The sequence below is a fragment of the Eleutherodactylus coqui genome, chromosome 9, assembly GCF_035609145.1.
Source record: "Eleutherodactylus coqui strain aEleCoq1 chromosome 9, aEleCoq1.hap1, whole genome shotgun sequence".
In the NCBI taxonomy this organism is placed as follows: Eukaryota; Metazoa; Chordata; class Amphibia; order Anura; family Eleutherodactylidae; genus Eleutherodactylus; species Eleutherodactylus coqui.
In genome coordinates, this window is record NC_089845.1 from 81490867 (window position 1) to 81511566 (window position 20700).

General features: G+C 45.4%; 1 protein-coding gene across 1 annotated transcript; it reads right to left on the bottom strand.

Annotated features, from left to right (window-relative positions):
* Positions 1 to 35: 35 nt before the first annotated feature.
* Positions 36 to 11679, bottom strand: TYMS (thymidylate synthetase). The gene is made up of 8 exons (XM_066579615.1): positions 11564 to 11679; positions 11339 to 11498; positions 6446 to 6519; positions 3823 to 3997; positions 3625 to 3726; positions 2894 to 3069; positions 1447 to 1518; positions 36 to 322 (listed from the first exon to the last, which is right to left on the bottom strand). Exons 1-8 carry the CDS (start codon positions 11600 to 11602, stop codon positions 185 to 187), a joined length of 936 nt encoding a protein of 311 aa, XP_066435712.1. The 5' UTR covers positions 11603 to 11679; the 3' UTR covers positions 36 to 184.
* Positions 11680 to 20700: the final 9021 nt, after the last annotated feature.

The window sequence follows — 20700 nt, forward strand, 5'->3', positions numbered from 1 at the left end:
CTTTAAGAAATAAGTAAATTAGTCTGCAAATATGATGTGTGCTAGACAGAAGAACATTTGCTTCATATATAAATAGATATGCAAGAATAGATGCCTAAAAGTCACATTTAGTACAAATATGAAAAAATTTACATTAAACACTAAAGTCAGAAAAAGTAAAAAAGAAAAAAAAGTTCTGATAATATTACACAGCCATTTCCATTCTAATGGTAGGATGAGGGTCGTAGCCCTCAAGCTGGAAATCTTCTGCTTTGAAGTCATTGATGTTCTCCACTGTCCGTAGGATTTTAAGTTTAGGGAATGTCTTAGGTTTCCTTTGAAGCTGAAACAGAGATAACCTTGTCAACTTTTGTTCCAAAATAACGTACAATTGTCATTCAGCAAAAAGCTTACTGAAAACTTAAAAAGGTGAAGACCATATATGTATATTTATTTTGGTGTCAGAACAATAATGGGTCTTGTTCCAGATACAATGATTGATAGCTATAAAAAAAAATGCATCAGAATCCTGTCAGATGTAGTAAACTGTATGTATCAGATTCATTAGTGCAAGAAGAAAAGTTGTATGAGAAGTAAAGGATGAACTTGTACTACTTCCTGCCAGATCCACTTCTGGCTGCAGTGCAAAAGACTGCACCTCGAACTACAGAAACAAAAAAGAAAAAAAAAAACCACACACACGTACGTTTACAGTCTTCAGGTACATGCACATGGGGGAATTAAAAAGTTGCCCCCAAGATTCTCAGACACAACTCTAATTGGACCATTCTGTGCTGAAAACGGCAAATTGACATGCACTATTCTTGTTCAAATAGCCAAGAATAGGACATGCAGTTTTTCTTTGTTTTTTTAAACTCGTACCAATCAGTTAGAAAATCCCACGTCCATAAACCTATTCAAATAAATGTCATTTCCAGCAAAAAAAAAAAAAAAAAATTAATTACAATATAGTTATTAACCCTTTGCAATCCAATATTAGATTCAGGGTTTCCTAGGGGGCTTTTTTCTTTCTGCCATTATACAATGGCGCCATCTGCCGGCTAGAGCAGGTACTGCGGTATGGGACATGCTGGAGAGGCCCCCCAACAACAGAGTGGCCAGTATTCTACAGTAAGAATACCCTGCCGGACGTCTTCCGACATCGGAGCTGTACAGTCTTCAAATCAGAATGTCTTTAGACGTTAGACAGTGGATTTGAAAGGGTTAAGTGCACAGCAGATCACAGCCTTCATCTTCTCACACAGGCAATACACTGGATTTCCCAACTTTGGAGAGCTGCAAGTCGTTCCTAAATATGTTACACCAGAATCTATTAACACATTAGATTAATGAAAATTGTCACAAAGCACTATGGAACGCCTTCTGTCAGTTTGCAGGAAAAAAAAAAAATGAAATGAACCACACGATCACAAGGTAGACCATTTACTTATTTGTAAGTTCACTTACTTGAGTTTTTAATGGCTCAAGGTGATTAAGGTATATGTGAGCATCACCCAGAGTATGGACGAATTCACCAGGCTGAATGAGTAAGAGAAGAAATAAACAGAAATTAGTAAGGCATTGTGGGAGATGGAACGCTATAATCCTGTCCGCTTTATTAGCCATGTATCACTTTAAACTAATCAAACAGCTTCCAATTGTCCAGATACGAGAAGTATTCTCTACAGAGGTGTAAACAGAAAGGCATCAGCAGGACACCTTGGCGATATGTACACCTGAATGCAACAAGAAACTAAAAGCTCTAGGTGTGATTGGTTAAAATTGTTTTCTGGTTTAGCAGTCTCAGCAAGCATAACAAACATTAGCCATGTATCCAGCTATTGCTTGCAACACATTAGTTTAACACTTCATCACACCCTAATGCAGGTTAAAGTCCAACTTCGCACTCTGACAGCTGAAGATTTTCCATCATCATCTACTGAAGGATGGAGAGGCCATGTGCACGCTGCAACCGAGCACATCAGGAGGTATTCAGGTCAACCTTTCCCAATGTACATCTCCGACAGAAGGCTCTGACTTACGCTATTATACAGGAATACCGAAGTAGATACAGAGGAAGTGGCAGCATCAGTGGTGAAGTTTAAAAACAAATTTTATTCATTTCATCATACAAAAAGCAGGCCTGAAAAAGGCCATATGTGGCCAAAACGGCGCTTTTTCTATGATGGAATGAAGAAAGTTTTTTTTAAATGTCACCCCTGATGCTGCCACTACCTCTGCATCTACTTTGGAGATTTTGGTTCAGATCTCTATTTAGTGGCTATGCATGGGATTTACCCTCGCTTACTATAGCTGGACTTTGAGTGCTGTTGGTAACCTATTCTTTTTCATGAATGTACAGGAATACATCATCCATGGCCTCTAGTTGTAAAACACACTACATGGTATCCCTTTATTTTTGCAGTGATCAGCTGTATGGAGGCAAATGCGGTCTACTCCACTTCCCTGCTCAGTAAGGCCACTTTCACACTATTATTGCACTCGCCAGTGTGAAGGAGCCCTAAGGGAGAAAAGTGAGGGAGTGCATTTCAACAGATACCAGCCCACCTTAGGTCAAAGTGACACTTTCTTGGCTGTCTACAGGGCCATAGGCACCAGGTGACTAGGACCCTGTGGATAGGTTTGCTGTATACACCATAGGGCTCCAACAGTGTACATAGCTGACTGAACGGAGGATTCATCTTTTTAAAGTGCACATTCACACATAGCGGAATTGGTGCAGATTTCCCCACAGCAAAGACTCTGAACCATTGGTATGTATTCTGATGTGGATCTGTAACAGACTTCACTCCTTCAGTCGAAAGGGTAAAGTCTGCTGTAGATCTGCATCAAAGTGTGTCACGTGCGAATGCATCCTAAAAGTCAAAGCAGAGAGGTTATAACAGGGATTTACCTTTAGTCCTGTGACGTGTGCGATCATGTAAGTTAATAAAGCATAGCTGGCGATATTGAATGGTACTCCAAGGCCCATGTCTCCTGATCGTTGGTACAGCTGGCATGACAACTCATTGTTGACTACATAGAACTGACACAGAGCATGGCAAGGCGGCAGCGCCATCATAGGAAGATCTGTAATAGAAATAATACATTAAGGGCCAAGTGAAGAATATTGTTACATACCTGTTCAGCAGTTCCATACCCACTCATACCATGTTAATATACAAGAGCATCATGGTGCATAGGGGCTTGATCACTTGACACTCCGGTTTCCTCACACACTCGCAGAACATTGTCAATTTACTAATCTGTCAAACTAAATTAGTTTGGAAATGGAACATATGGCCAATGTACCATGTCTCCGAGTGCTAAAGTTTAACATTCCTGACATAACAAACTACAAGATACCAGAATGAGAAGAGATGCCACTTCCACTTGCATAACCACCATTACATACTGCCGATATTGTATGCAGTGCCAGTTCTACAGCTTTAACATCAAGTGATGGATTTAAGCACCGAATAAGGCCAAAAGCAATATCCATAGAGCAAGTGCCCAGCACAAGCCCCCCCCCCCCCCCCCCCCAAAAAAAAAAACACCACGCACACAAAAGACTGATCTTAGTAATGGAAGTTTTCAGATGCACTTTGTGGACATCATACCCTGCCATTGCAACGAACAGGTTACCTTTAGGGTTCCAGCTACACATTATGATCCTCCTATCATCAGGATTATTCTTGATTAGGTCAATCACTCTCTGTAGCTGGTCCATGCCTTTCCCTGTGTAGTCTGCAGACGGGATGACATTTGTAATTAAGAGACTAAACTACTGTAACCAAGTGTCAGAGAAATGCATTAGTCAGTCCACTTTCATACGGCAGTTACCTGTCTTATCATCTATGTACTCTGCACCAAAGTGTCTCCACTGAAATCCATATACAGGTCCAAGGTCTCCTTCCTCTCGTGACACAAATCCTTGCTTATCCAAAAATTCCCTGGAACCATTTGCATCCCAAATTTTCACACCTTTTGCAGAAAGCTCTTTTGCATTTGTTGAACCCTAAAAAGTAAAAAAAGGGGAAGACGGGGGAGGGGAGGTAAGCAAAAAGGCCCAAGCAGTCTCAACAGCCTAACAGACGTATGAGCTGGAGTGTGTCTCAGAACTAAGCTGCTAAAATTACATTACCTAGGTAACTACAGTGGGCCACATACTGACTTTTTTTATGCGATTGTCACATCTTATGTGGTCTGTGCTCAAATTAATTAATTTTAATTATATCATCAACGCATCAGGTCTACACTAAAGTGTATTAAGGCCACATTTATGCGTCCAGAATATGGATGAGTGTCCATTCCTCTACTACGATGGCCTGACTACATGTCTAGTGACCTGAACTCAGAATGAGGCATGCGCCCATAACACGCTCGTGTGAAAATGGCCTCAGGGGGCTGCCCTTTCTGCATGGATTTTTATTATTAGTTTTTGTAAACTGTGGAATCCGTACTGCAACTTGGCTGTATTTACGTTCAGCCTAAATGTACGTCCACATCGCTGATTTGCTGCAGATTGTACCCCTTTAGTTTTAAGGGTGAAGTCTGCTGCAGATCTGTACCATAATCTGCAGCAAATCAGCTACATGTGAGCGCACCCTCAGGGTATTGATCACATGTAGTGGAAATGCAGCGGATTTTCTGCAGAAGAAAACAAGTTAAAATCTTCACCACTGGTGTGGATTTGACTTGAAATCAGGTGCGTATCTGCAGCGCTCTCCATCCGCTCACAATTCTTCACACTGTCAATGCAACCCTTCACTTGGTACCCTCTAGTAAGGGCAGCACCGTGCGGGCCAGGTGATGCCAATTCCACCTTGACATGAAAAATGGTGCTGCGCTCGCTAGAGGGTACCAGTTAAGGGGATGCAATGGTGTGGATTTTGACTACTACTTCTGCAGCGAAATTTTCTATGGCGGAAAATACACAGTACTTCTGCTACATGTGAACTTACCCTTAGGCTGAATTATCACACTGACAGTTTGCAGTATGGAATCTGTAGGGCAATCCCACTAGTATATAAAAAAAGTTTGCATGCAGAAAGAAGAGCATGCTGTATTTATAGATCTGCAGCATGTCAATCCTGTCTCAGATTTTACCTCACTGTATAGGGTGGAATCTGCAGTAAGAGTCACAGCACTAACATGCAGATTTTTAGGTGAAATCATGGTTAAAACTTCCGCCATATGAGAAGTCAGCCTTATGGGCACTAAAAGGATATATGCAATGGTTTCTGCATGCAGTCCTGGCTTTAATCATACACTACTTATTTCTTCAACATTCAAAAGGTTAAACCTGTGAGGACAAGCTGAGCAATTTAAAGTTTAAAAGGTTAAGTATTATAAAATCATCAAGTAGAAAAGTTGAGACTTCGGTTGCATTCAGTCCCCTACACTGCTGGCTCCATAATAGAACTGTACACATTTGGTGTCAAATTGAGATCAGATCTGTGAGCAGGGAAAAGTCTCAGCACAAAGCCTTTGGGAAAGATATATACATCTTAAAGTTCAAGATTCTTAGTAGACTCAAATATAAGCATTACCAACTAGGGACATGCAGTATAATCAAAGTCTGCAAAATCATGTGCAACAGGGACATCTACTGGTGATTATGACACATTGCACTAACCGAATAATCTGATCCCTCTTTGTTAATGTTTGAGAATTCCAAATCTCTTCAATCAGGTTTTTGACAGTTAAGGGTGTTTCCCACAACTTTTCCTCAAGTTTGGTCGTCTACCAGATTGGTGGGAATCCACCGCTCAGGAATTTTTTTTATTGATCAGCTGTTTCAAAAGACCGTGACACTTGCGTGCGTGCCACAGCCTCGTCTCAGGCTGCAACCCCATGTTCATTGATCACATGGGCTGTGTGCAGCGCAGTCTCTTTCAAGCGAATCTGACCGAGCTGCTATACTGGGCACAGCCACTATACAGTGTACAGCACAACCAATAGCAAATACTGTGACAAATATTCTCCAAAAGTATAATACTAATTAGACGTCCTCAATGTGACGGCGCATACCACCCGCCAAGATCAGGAGCTCAGAATATGGAGACTATTCTGTTTGGTCTGTTTTCCTATGGTTGCTTCAAACAGCTGGTCAGTGGAGGCCCTGACCCCCACCAATCAGATAGTGATGACCTATCCTGAGGAGAGCGCATCAATATCTTAGTCGTGGAAACCTCCTTTAAACAGGCACGCTGGAAGTGTAACCAGAAAAGCAGAAACACTTCTTGTCTTATCACATTCTAACTATTTTAGAGTCAGAGTTATTTGAGCCAGAAAGCTCACAATGGAAGACAATAGGGTAAAGTTGTAGCGCACTGTAACCACCAGCATGGCATGTACCCGTAGGCTATTGAACACTGCCAGGCTTCGGTCACTACTGTAGTGTGACAAGTCACTTACACTCCATCCCCCCAATCCTCCTCTTCACTGCTCTTCCCTACGTTACCTTAATAAACCACAGCAGTTCTTCCAGCACTCCTTTCCAGAAGACTCGCTTTGTTGTCAGCAGAGGGAACTGGTCTGAGGAAAACAAAGTATCAAAATCAATATTCACACAATCAGGCAAGGATGTCTGGGAAGTGGCAATCTACTTGTGTCGTGATAACAGCACCAACGTCCCCGAACAGCCAGACTAGGGGGCAAAACATCCCACTGGGGTCCTTGTAGCCTGTGCTTGACAAGGCATCCAGGAAGAGTTCTGTGGTTTGGGGGTCTATAGCTCTAGGCTAGTGGTGGCGAACCTATGGCACGCGTGCCAGAGGCGGCATGCAGAGCCCTCCCTGCTTGCACGCGCCGCCACCGGCCCCTCACCATGTTGGTGAATAACGGAAGGGGCTGCAGCTTCCCTGCTGGCATTCACTTAACTGCGCTGCTAGTGGCGCTGATCCTGGCGCACACTGTTAGGTTAGTGTGCAGCAGGGATCCTCCTTCCCTGACATCTCCTCTTAGGTTCTGCGAGAGCAGGGGAGAAGTCGTCCGTCGCTATTACTACTGGGGGCTGCTGTGGGATGTCACCATTACCACTGGGGGCCGAGTGGGGCTCCCCTTATTACTGCGGGGGTATGTTTACATGTGGCGGAAATGGGCAGGGTGCAGATTTTGACTGCTTTTTGGATGCGTAAATGCTTCAGAATTTGCCGCAGAAATTTCCGCTGAGGACATTCTGCAGCATTTCCGCATCCAAAAAGCAGTCAAAATCTGCTCCCTGTCTATTTTAAAGCAGCCCTGTCCTTTTTTAGAATGATGGGGGTAAAAAAAAAAAAAAAAATCATACGTCGTGACAAGCCCTGCCCCCTGACATGTTGGCACTTTGTGGTAAATAAGTGGGTTTTGGGTTGCACTTTGGACACTCGGTCTCTAAAAGGTTCGCCATCACTGTTCTATGCAGACCTTTCTGAAATGACCCAACCTGGGATTCTGCAGACATGACAGTGTATTGTACCTGTGTTTACCTATCAGTATTCTGGATGTAACACGCCAACCCCACTATGGTGTTCAGGCTTTACCCATTACCATCTGTCCCTGTGGTTCCAGGTTAAAAGCTTGTATCCAAAACTCCTAGGGACCTTTCACACGGGACAGGATATTCTGTGGCAGTGTTCTTGAATATGCCCTCCTGCAGGATATTCTGCACCAAAATACACAACGAGCAGATTCTAACGCGGAATGGAAAAAAAAAAAAAAAAAAAAAAGCTGAATTCCGCCAGCAATTTAGCACCAACAATCCACAGTTAGTCGTGCAGAATTCCAGGATGGTATTTAATTGTTCCAAACTGTCACCGCCAATATCATTATCACAGGGTGCTGTTTGGGTGTCATGGTAGCCCTGAGGACCTTATGAAAGCCTCACGGTTGCCATGTAATTCTGCCTATTAAGATGTGCCTGGGGCACATCTTAATAGAATGCTTGCAGAAAAACAATATATAGCAGTATATTGTTTAAGTAACCATCGTAAGTTTAAGTTTCCCTTAGGCCAGTTTCACACATACAGATATAAATTGCAGATTCCGCGATCGCCGTCCATCCGTATGATACGCAGTAATTCGTGCACTGACTTTCACCAGTTCGCTTACACTTGCAGGTAGGACTTGCTGATTCTGTGAGCGGAAGAAAAGTGGCAGCATGTTCTATTTTATCGCTGATTCCGCACATATGAGCTCCATTGATCTCTCTGGCTGTCAAGATTGTGTTCTATTTTTCTTAAAGGGGTTGTCCCGCGGCAGCAAGTGGGTCTATACACTTCTGTATGGCCATATTAATGCACTTTGTAATATACATTGTGCATTAATTATGAGCCATACAGAAGTTATAAAAAGTTTTATACTTACCTGCTCCGTTGCTAGCGTCCTCGTTCCCATGGAGCCGACTAATTTTCGCCCTCCGATGGCCAAATTAGCCGCGCTTGCGCAGTCCGGGTCTTCTGCTGTTCTCTATGGGGCTCCGTGTAGCTCCGCCCCGTCACGTGCCGATTCCAGCCAATCAGGAGGCTGGAATCGGCAATGGACCGCACAGAAGAGCTGCGGTCCACGGAGGTAGAGGATCCCGGCGGCCATCTTCACGGTAAGTATAGAAGTCACCGGAGCGCCGGGATTCAGGTAAGCGCTGTGCTGTTCTTTTTTTCAGTCCCTGCATCGGGGTTGTCTCGCGCCGAACGGGGGGGGGTTTGGAAAAAAAAAAAACCCGTTTCGGCGCGGGACAACCCCTTTAAGTCTGTGTTTTTCCGGCACCGTTGCTAGGTGATGACACGGGTACCCGCTTCCTATCCACAGTGTCTATTGCAGATAGACCATGGGTCGGATGGCTTCCATTGACTGCAATGGAAGCCGTTCATGCGGACACCGTTCAAGAATTGAACATGCTGCAATTTTCCTTCGATTGTAGAATTTGCAATTCATTTCTGCGAGTGTGTAGGAAAAAGCAATTTTGCATAGCATGTTCTGAACAACAGTCGCTGCGCATCCTCGGTGCGGATGCCAACTGTGGATTCTGCAATGCAAATTGTTCGTGTGCCACATGCCTAAGTGTTATTTTTTTAATAATTCATACTACTTCCAAAAAAGCCGCATAAACCAGCCGATCCTAGAGAGCCGTATCCGATTCGGAAGGCTCGGCTGAAGAATCACAGCATGTTCCATTTGGTGCAGAAAATTGCACGAACGGCTTCCACTGCAGTCAATGGAAGCAGTCCATCCCGCAATATTCTGTGCAGTGGTACAGCGGGAATCCTCCTCATAGCCCAGCGCCGGCACGTCATATTCTGCACGCTCGCGGTGGATCGTGACAGGTGAGTACAAAGTCTCTGGGGGGGCGCTGGGTCTGATTCTGCTGCGAAAATCAGACCCAGCTGTGGGCATGAGGCCTTATTTGGTTTCCTTACATCAGTACTGTTGTATCTCGTCTCTACCAGAAAAATGGGTGGACCCTGGGATTGTCCTGCAGGAGTTATAGGGACCGCCCACAGCTCTTGATTGGCTGATTGACAGCGGCAGAAGTCAGTGGAGACCGGGGCAGCAGATACCTGACGGCGACTCAGACCCTGCGAGGGACAGGGAGACAGAGCGGTTGGATGTGGAGCGGCTCTGGCGGACAAGAGGAGATATTGGCAGTACTGCTGCTGTAACTCTTCACGCTGCTCTGTAAACCTCCCCTGCCGCGCTCCCATTAGTCCCCTTTGGCCTGCTGTGCGTGTCCACGGCGCTCAATTCTACCCTGCCTGCTCTGCCACTGTATGTGGGCCGGCGGCCAATGATTCTCAGATGCTTTTACTTATATCCGCCAGATGATGCTGTCTGCCGCAATCCGTGTCCTCTCTGCCACCAACAGTGCGATTTTCCTGCGGTGCCTTTGCCAGCTCCCAGGCGTTGCAGTCCCACGAAACGAGTGCCGCCAGCGCCGCAGACAACTGCATTCACACACAGCGCAGGACCGACTTCTGGGTTATGGGGACTGCATGACAGGGAGGCTAGCGATAACCGTTACAGCCAGGGGCAGTGCAGGGAGCACGGCGGTGAAGGCGCTTGCAGAAGATAAAAGGGCGGCATAGGGGAGCTAACAGCAAATCAGCAGCTGGGGGCGGATCATGTGCCTCCTCAACACAATCTCATATCTCCACCCATTTTTCTGGTGGAGACAAAATACAAGAGTACCCCTCACATCTATAAGATTCTGATTAAAACATTATTTATCCCACACAGTGAACACCTAGAAAACAATGCACAATGTGAAAGTTGTTAATTTTAGTAACCCTGTTTCCATGAAAAAAGATGTAATAAAAAGCAATCAAAAAAGTGTCACAGTAAGGCCGCCTGCAGACGGCCGGGTCGGATCCTGCTGCGAGAATTCTCACAGCAGGATGCAGATCCGTGCCCCTGCAGAGGCCTGTGGCTCACCCGCTTCCGACGTCTTCAGTCTCTGCTATGCGCTGGCGCATGCACAGAGCGGAGCCGGCCCGTCACCACTGACATTTCTGTCCGGGACTCTGCAAGCCCGCACAGAAATAAAGCATGCCGCAGTTTGTTTTCCACGAGTGTTTTCACGCAGTCAAACCGTGGCTGTGTGCATGGGATTGTGTTTTGCAATGCAATCCTATGCAGGCGGGCAGAGGAGGAAATTCTGCGGGAAATCCGCCTGTGTGTCGGGGGCCAAAAGGTGGCCAGATTTACCCAGGGGCAAAGTGGGACCGAGGGGTGTGGTTAGGGGCGGGGCTTATCACAATGTATGATTTTACCTCTGTGGCAACACCCCAGCTGATAATCACTTTCATGGTGACCTGAAAGCGGAGCAAATGCGCGACTGATATCCTGAAAGCGGGACATCTGGTCACCCCATTTAGGGCTCACACACACACTCGCGGTTTTTTAACGCTATTGTCAATGGGACTTAATGTTAAAAACGCACCAAAATCATTGACAATCGCATTAAAAATAAATAAATTTTAAACGTGTGGGAGCCCTAATACGCCAAAATGGTGCCACAATAAAATTACAGCTGATCCCACAGGGGAAAAAGAAAAAAAAACTTCACTGCTACATCAACGGGGGAAAAAACAGTAATGGAGTCAGAAAAAGGTGACAATTTTGTTTTGGGACACTCCCAACAAATAGATCCACATGACCCAGCAGCCATTACTATACCCTGTAACAGGGGCAAGCTGAGCCCTCAGCGGTGCCACTAGTGCTAGGCTGCCCCTGGGACATATAATGGTATAACCCGACACCAACCCCCCCTCCTCCTGCTGGATATGGAACAGCCCGGCAGCTCAGGCGCGCTCGTGGATTTTGGCGGGTGAGGGGTCCTCGCTACTTACGGCAGCCGGTCCGCCCCCCACAGAACACTTACCTCTCAGGCTGTACCGAGCCTGCATGCCGAATACAGACATGGTGCCGGTACCGGTCCGGTCCTCCTTGCGGTTCCCATGCTGCAGGATGTGCCGGATCTGTCCCAAGTACTGCTGCTCGTCGTGCGGCGGCTCCTCCGGCTGCTGCCCGCCATTCACTCCCTAAGAGGACGATACTGTGGTGAGCTGCTGCTCCCGCCGCCTCCCCTCCGCCCGGCCGTACTTACCTGCTGCTGGCCGCTGAGCCCCTCTGCCACCACCGGCATGTTGTGGACACGTAGAGCTTCTGACAGGAGCGACGGGGTTTCCCGCGTTAATTTTGGCGCTCTGTGATCCTCTCTCCTCCTCCGGGCGCCCCCCGTCACTGCAGGGACACATGTCCAGTGCAAAACAAGAACTGTCCCGTTTAACCCCTCAGGGCAGCAGGTGAAGGGTTAATACTCTAGATTTTCATTTGTGTATTTTTGTAATTTTTAGCACCTCTTTCACAAAAAAATACAAACTAAGATTAAAACGAAGGTGCCGTTTGGGTGGATCTCACCTCTTATTCCACCTGGATTCTCACACACAGAGTTCCATAAGACTGCAGGTTTAGATCCTCCCTACATAATGCATCCGCCATATAATAGCAGCCGGACACAGTGATAGTGATTACAGTGCAGTTACCTCCGGTCATCACGTCTTTTGTGATTGGAGTTGTCCGCTTTCCTTTTTTTAATCAACCTTAGGTTACCTACACACGGACGAGCGCGATGTGGGGCTGATATTGTGCGTGTGCACGCCGATGTGAGGTGTTTTTATGGTAAAAACACCGCCCATCACTTCTGTGAATTGACAATTCTTCGGCGCGGCTTTCAACCGCGTTAAGACGGTCCAACGAGTGTTTTCAATGGGAAACCTGGCATCTCACTCGCATGCCGTGCAATGTGTTTTACTGTCCCGCTGAAAAGAATTGGTGATGCGATCTGCGGAACATGGAAAGATAGGACAAGCGGCAATTTTTTTCACTCATGTATGTGACTCCATTCAATAGAAGGGTTCATATTCACACAAAAATTTTGCATCTCACAACGTGCAAATCTTACACGAGTTTCTTGGCCGTGTGATACCAGCCTTAGCCCAGACCTCCATGACAGCTTCCTCCAACCACAATTCAGCTCTGTACACTTTTCCTATCCAGCTTCTACCTCAATGCCTTTTTCAATGTTCCCTGCTGTGGCCCCACACAAGCATATTGTCCCCTCCCTGTGGCCCCACACAAGCATATTGTCCCCTCCCTCTGGCCCCACACAAGGATATTGTCCCCTCCCTCCGGCCCCACACAAGGATATTGCCCCCCCTGTGGCCCCACACAAGGATATTGTCCCCTCCCTCCGGCCCCACACAAGGATATTGTCCCCTCCCTCCGGCCCCACACAAGGATATTGTCCCCCCTCTGGCCCCACACAAGGATAGTGTCCCACTCAACTTTGGCAGCAGTATGAATGCACCTCGTAACACAGGACTGCTGCTGGATGGACATCCACCTGTTCTATTTACAACACTAGTAATTATTAGGAAATTATAGTACCAGTGTTTCTGGTGGTGCAATGCGCCACACAGCTGTGCTACATGGTACATCCATTATGATCCCCACATATCACATACAAAGCTCTTCTACATGGTGATTTCCAGACATCACTAGCAAAGCAGACCCCTGGTCACATGATCCCTGACTCCACCCACACAGGTGATCACATGATGGTGACATCATCACAGCTCCTGGTGGCTCCTGTCGGCTTATCCACTATACAGTACTTTCTACCAAACTGCACAATGACTCCTTCCACAGCAGTGATGTCATCGCAGGTCCTTCAGCCCACCGGATCTCTGTGGTGACGGTAGGTCGGTGTGTTCTGCCAGGACTGCTGACTTGTGTCTTAGATAAGAACGGCTTAGTTGTATTCTCATTTTGTTATTTTTGTCCTCCCCTTCCGAGAGCCCTAACCTTGTTGTTCTTCTGCCGGTCAGGCTCTGTGTTTTATATATGTTGTAGGAGCTGTGATGATGTCATCAAGGGTGGAGCATGAGAAGCAGCCACACACAAACATACATAGTCACGGTCAAGTGGTGTTAGTAGTTTGATAACCCAACTCTTCCTTCAGGCCTCGTTCACATGGCTGAGAAACTCGTGCAAGATTTGTGTGTTGCAAGATTCCCAAATCTCGGGTGAGTATGAACCCCATTCTTTTGAAGGGAATCATATTCATGAGCATACTGTCTTCCCACAGTGCAAGAAAAGTTGCTGCATATCCTATCTTTTTGCATTCCTCGCCCATTGATTTCAGTGGGATCTTTAATGCATCACATGGCTCTCACATGCCATGGGATGTGAAGCTTCCCATAGGAATCAATGGGAAACACTTCTGATCCTTTATCACTTGTGAAACTTGACCAAGAGGAGTAGAATTTCACAGATGTGAGGCGGTTTAGCCTCAAAATCACCTCGCATCCACGTGTAGATTGCATGTTCACAAGCACGATATGGAGCCGAGGAACCCAGCCCAACATCGCTCTCACCCGTGCGGAGGTAGCTTCAGCCATCCACACAAACTGTATTCCGTGAAGAGGAATCTTATTATGTTGTGAACAGAACAGCATGATATCTGACCAGCAGGGGGCCTGGGTGGCAGCTGACATATATACTGCTGCTGGAGTTTTACAAGTTGGACGTGGCGACAGGGTAGGGGAGAACTGTTACACCGCCATACTAGTGATTTGTTACCAGTAAATAACATTGCTAGTAAAAATCAGATTTTTGTGCTTACCATAAAATATCTCATTCATTATGGAACACAGCCTAGGACCATGGGTATAGCTACTGCCACTAGGAGGCAGACACTAGGCAAAGAAAGTGTTAGCTCTGCCTACCGGCTGTACCCCTTTACCTGCAGGCACCAAGCTAACCACTTTTTATACTAACTGTAGGAGCAGCAAGTAGGATAGAAACAGGTTAACCCCTTAATTACCACCCATACATCTTTTGACGGCAGCCGCTAAGGGGCTTTGATATACTGTCATTTTATGGTCCCATGCCAGGAAGTGTGACAGCTCCCTGCTTTTAAGTACCGGAGGTTGGAGCAGTTGCCGGAGACTGCAGTGATTAGTATCCGGTCACATGATCGCCATTATTCAATAAATAACGGCGATCAATGCAAAACAATGAAAAAGTTAAAGCTCTTCTAGTTTCATCTCCTCTCGTCGTTTGGTCCCTGGTGACATGGATCTCTGTCATACACCCATGACAGCGATCCATGTCATTTGTTTAGTAAATACAGCACAGGTTTTGCTGTATTTCTCTCCCCTTCTTGAGTGCTTCTGTGAGAGGAGAGAGAGATGGAGCTACTAAAGGCTCATTTATACGCAAAGACAATCTTTCAAAAGATTAACAGTACTAAGGATCATTTTACATAAAGTACTAATGGGCACTAATGCCCATTAGCACTTTATCAGCTTCATTGCATGTAAATGAGCCTCCAGCAGCTGCTTGCAAATTCCAGCATGTGGTCTGGACTTTGCACTCAGCTGCATTGTCTTCGCACGGACTGTCAGCTGAATACAATGTAATCAGCTGCTCTCGTGGAAAACACATAGCGTGTCCCTGTTATCTCTCTCCAGCTGAATGATGGGTTTTATACTCACCTAAAAATCATCGTTCAGCCGAAGAGTGAAAAATGGAAGCATTTACACGCAACAATTATGGCTCAAAAGCCATAGTTTGAACGAATTTTGAGCAATAATCATTGTGTGTAAATGGGGCTTAATCCTATGCTGCAGAGAGATAAAGAGTTTACGAAAGTACCCCGTGATTACCTCCCTCTCACATCCTGATCATCCCCCCCTCCATCCACAAAGTGAAGAATTCCCATGTCCATTTTTTTTTTCTTGTTTCGGTGTGTTGTAAAGCTATTACACGAGGTTAACCACTGTTTATTTGCTTAATTTTGAAAAAGATAGTAGCATACGTACTGTTTAGTAGTGTACGTCTACTGGCATTTTCTCATTTATCGTCTGGCCGTGAAAACGCTGGCCGATATACACTCATGTGAATAAGCCCTTAGGGTGATTAAAGTATTTGTTAAGGTCTAGTAATGCAATGTCTCCCACAATATCGGAAACTGCAGATGCATTTTCCCCCCAAATACCCCAATTTGTAGTAATTCTGAGTGTAAATGCGGATGTTGCTAATTTTGTGCCCTTTGATTTTTTTCATTTATTTAGCAGCGATAATGTTTTTGAATTAATTGTCCAGCAGACCAACATCTATGCTAGACAGTTTATTGCAGAGCACCCCACCTCTGTCCATTCCAGAAATAGAAAAAATTTGAAGACTTGTATTGTTAATGGGTTTGGTAAAAAAAAATCCTCAATTCACTAATACTGGTCTACCAGTGCTGTGCATGCAATCCCTGTATTTGTTCGAATGTTCTGAGTAAGAGAAACCAAGTAATCTTGTAGATATGATACCTTTTAATGGCTAACAAAAATACATGATGTTACAGCAAGCTTTCGGGATATTGCCCCCTTCGTTAGACTAATGAATGAAACTAGTTTGAATGGCACATAATGATAACATACAGATGCAGAGGGGAGGGGGACACATCCCTCTTGATGTAAATAATTGTTCACACAGAAATTTGAGACATGAAAAAACAGTCTGAGCAGAGAGACAAACACAATCAGTCCACTGAGCTGAGGAATGCAACAGTTCTATGATGTCTCATCACTTAAGAAGATAGACATACTACCTCAACAGCACCACCTATTGGATGGAAACATTCTTCAATCAATATCTGAATTTTTATGAGAAAACAAAAAATGATTGGGAAGAGGACACCTGTCTTGACCTCCTTCAGACCTTTCATGATCCCCACTTATGCAAGAATCCCGGGCTGAGGTTCATTCCATTCTTGAGGGTGTCAAACATAGCCATAAATGTATACACCCAAATTATTCTGTGACGCTGTGACTAGAAGTTGCCCTTCAGTATGATAACTGTCATCTGCTCTATGCCATGTCGGTGACCGCAAAAATGTTTTGCCACGGGTAATTCCGTTTTTTCCTCTGTAATTGAGTGGCAATGAGATTTCATCCTGGCTCTCAGTTTTTGTCCTGTTTCCCCGACATAAAGCCCCCCAACAGGACACTTACTGCATCGGATCACGTATACAACATTGGACATGGAACATTTGAATGTCCCAGTGATCTTATAGTCCTGCTGTGTGTTGGGGATTCGTATCCTGTCCGCGGTCAGTATATGTGAGCAAGTCTTGCAGCTCTTCACATAACAGGGATAAGTTCCTTTTTGTGTGTCCAAGGGTAATGCACTCCTGATTATAAATTTACTCAAATTAGGCCCCTTGCACATGGGCGGAAATTCTGTGGCAGGATTTCTCGCAGAATTTCTGCCTGTGCCCACTGCCATAGGATTGCCTGCATGCACACAATCCTATGCACACAGCTGCAATTTTGTCTGCGTGAAAACACACATGGAAAACAAATCGCAGCATGTTCTATTTCTGTGTGGGTCTCACAGAGGCCCGCAAAGAAATATCAGTAGAGACCCGCCGGCTGGGCGGCAGTCGGCACATCACAGAAGAGGAGACGACAGGAGCGGGTGAGCCGCAGGTCTCTGCAGGGGCACGGGTCTGCATCCCACTGCGAGAATTCTCGCAGCGGGATCCGACCTGGCCGTCTCCAAGCGGCCTTAGGAGGTTGCCTGTGTAACATAGGAGGGGAGGGTCCAGGAATATGATTTTCAGACGGTCATCCTTGTGTAGGATATGATGGAGTTTCCTTGCAGTCTTCCTTAGTACCTCTAGCTGTGAATTGTAGGTTACTACTAGAGGTACACGTTCATTTTTTCTTTCTTCTTGTATTGGAGTAGTTGATTTCTGGGTATCCTGGTGGCTCTGGGATTTGGTCATCAATTGAGGTGGGATGGTAGCCCTGATTTTAAAATGTCCTTTTGAGATGGTGTAGATGTACCTCTCTGTCTGTTGGGATTGGAGCAGAACTGGTTCTATTTGATGGCCAGGTTGTAAAAAAGGGACCTTTTAATGTGCTTAGGATGGTAACTGTCCCATCTGAGGTATGTGGGTCGATCAATTGGTTTGCCATATAGGGATGTCTACACAAAAATTCTTGGTTGGCAGCAGCACACGAACGTACCTCAATGCAAGAGGGAGGCTTCTGTATAAGGTGGGGGATGCACGCTTGTAACCTGGTTCTGGATCCTGAACCATATATTTACAATCAGTCTATGTATGCAAGAGCAGCATCTAGGGGTACTACTGAAAGTACGTCGATACTCACATCCTTAGATGAAGATAAATCTTTATTGTGCCCGTATACAATGATGTTTCAACCGCTGTCCACGGTCTTTGTCAAATCAATGCATAAACCATTGCTGACCACACTTTATACACAGTATAAATGCTACAATCAATCACCACCCCACATACATGTTAAAACTAACATACCTCCAGAACAATAGTCCTGGTTGGTTGCCACGGGTATCGGATGCAGGTACCATTAATCATGTACACATGTTAGCCTCCTGTAATCACAACTCCATAAGATGTCAGCGTCTCCTGTGGTTTAAAAGCGCATGCATGAGTCTAGCCGATGCTCTTGCGCTGTCAGGCACTACCACGTCACAGCAGTTTGCACTGCGGATTCGCTGACGTCTGCCAATCACGGCGCCGTCTCATTCAACATTGCCACTTACAAACTGCGCGGGAGGTCAAGACAGACCCGCGATGTGTTAAAGGGGTTGTCCCGAGGCAGCAAGTGGGTCTGTACACTTCTGCATGGCCATAATAATGCACTTTGTAATGTACATTGTGCATTAATTATGAGCCATGCAGAAGTTATAAAAAGTTTTATACTTACCTGTTCCGTTGCTGGCGTCCTCGTCTCCATGGTGCCGACTAATTTTCGCCCTCCGATGGCCAAATTAGCCGCGCTTGCGCAGTCCGGGTCTTCTGCAGTCTTCTATGGGGCTCCGTGTAGCTCCGTGTAGCTCCGCCCCGTCACGTGCCGATTCCAGCCAATCAGGAGGCTGGAATCGGCAATGGACCGCACAGAAGAGCTGCGGTCCACGGAGGAAGAGGCCATCTTCAGCGGTGAGTAGAGAAGTCACCGGAGCGCGGGGATTCAGGTAAGCGCTCCGGTGAGCTTTCTTTACCTCCCTGCATCGGGGTTGTCTCGCGCCGAACGGGGGGGGGGTTGAAAAAAAAAAAAACCCGTTTCGGCGCGGGACAACCCCTTTAAGCCATCGCGTCCTCACAGTGACTCTGCGCAGGCACACAACCGGCATCCAGGCTTACCTTCTGAAGAAATCACCTCATCAGATAGACAGTGCGCAGGCACCTGAACACTCCCCGATCTACACTCATAACAGCTGATTGTTGTAGCAACCCCGCATTGCACTATCCACATTTGCATGAACTGTATGACTATGTCAGTATCCACAGCCATAAGCTAGCAATTCAATAAGGGGTCATATACCTGCTTGGCTTATATACCCTATTATAGCCATTCCAATATGCCTCTCTACCAGCCATGCTCTGGATACCGAGGCAAGACTGACTACATCAATAATGTAGTTAATACGGGTCCACATTTTCCTTGCTGGACCAGATTAAATTGTATGCACAATTCCAACCACATATGCATTAGAAACAGTGGTTGCTGTATAATTAATTATGCACCAAAAGGAAGAACGCATTTACACCAAATAAATAATGCTTCAGAGGTTGAATTAATTTGACATCCATTTTAAATTCACCAAGTGATACAAAAAAAAAAAAATAGCCACCATATTTAAGGCCTATAAATCACTTCAGACTAAAAGGTGCCATCCATGTAATCTGTTATGGACGCCTATTGAACAGCAACCAAGATCCGTACTCTTTATTAGATAGAGATATCCTGCAGATAATTCATGCACCCGATATCCCAGGGCATCCTTGTATAAAAATATGTAAAAAATAAGCAAATATCAATAATTAAAATCACAATACTATTATGCGCAAAAACCATCCCGAACATGACCAGACATGGCAGGAGACCAATGGGTGTATCAAATTCTTCCTGACATTATCATCTTTGGTGTTAACTAATAACTTTTTTTCTGTATGATGACCAGTTCTTTCGTCAAAGTCAAGGCACGGCAATGGGGTTCAATATTGCCCCATCCTACGCCAATCTATTTATTACATCAAAGACATGTTACTAGGTACAAGTTTGGTGGAGGTATATAGATGCCGTGTTCTTCGTCTGGAATGGGTCTACATCGGAACTGACAAACTTCCATCAGGAAATTAATAATTTCCTGCCAGAATTAAAAAGTTATGTTAACTACATCTGAAGTGTCTCTACAATTCTTAGATGTATTGGTCATCAATTCAAGCAGGTAAACAATTTGAAGGCAGATCTGTATTTGAAACTCACCGATCGTAACAATCTTTTGCACTTCACGAGTTTTTATCCGCCTGCAATGATTAGATCCTTACCATGGAGCCAAATGCTCAGAGTGAGATGCGTTGTAGACGATGAGTATCTGGATCAGCGTCTGGAGCTTATGTGCAAAGGATTTTTACAGAGGGGATACCCTAGGGACGACATTAAACAACAGAAACTGAGGGTCAGACAAATTGACCGTAAGACTCTGTTAACCCCCATACCTAAATCCAAGGTTGCAACTCGAATTCCGTTTGTGTCGACCTTTGGGCCATTAAGCAATAGGATCAAACATATTGGCATTTACTAATACAGTGCCATCCAGAAATTGTAGAATTTAAACAACCCCCCATGATGGCTTACTGGAGGGGACATAACTTGAAGGATCAGCTCTTACATAACATCCATTGCTCAAAATCACATAACTTCCACCGTACGCGGCCTGCAACAATATCAGCAAGGGTGATAGCTTCACCCATCCTCGTACTGGGAAGGTGTATCACACGAGGGGTCGCTATAATTGCTTTTTGACATATGTCGTCTACGTCATCAGCTGCCCATGCGGCTTGATGTACGTGGGTGAGACCATTACAGAAATCCGAAAAAGGATAGCAAATCATAAGAGCAATATCAGGACGTGCAAAGTGGATCTCCCTGTCCCCAAGTATTTTGTTGAGTGTAGTCATACTGTAAGCCAACTTCACTTTAGGGTGATTGATTCAGTACCCCCCAATCATAGGTGTGGTGACAGAGAGAGGCAGCTTAGACTATTGGAAGCTAGATGGATTTTTGAACTACATATGCTATACCCCAGGGGACTCAACATTGAGTACAACCCGTTACCACATGTGTTATTACA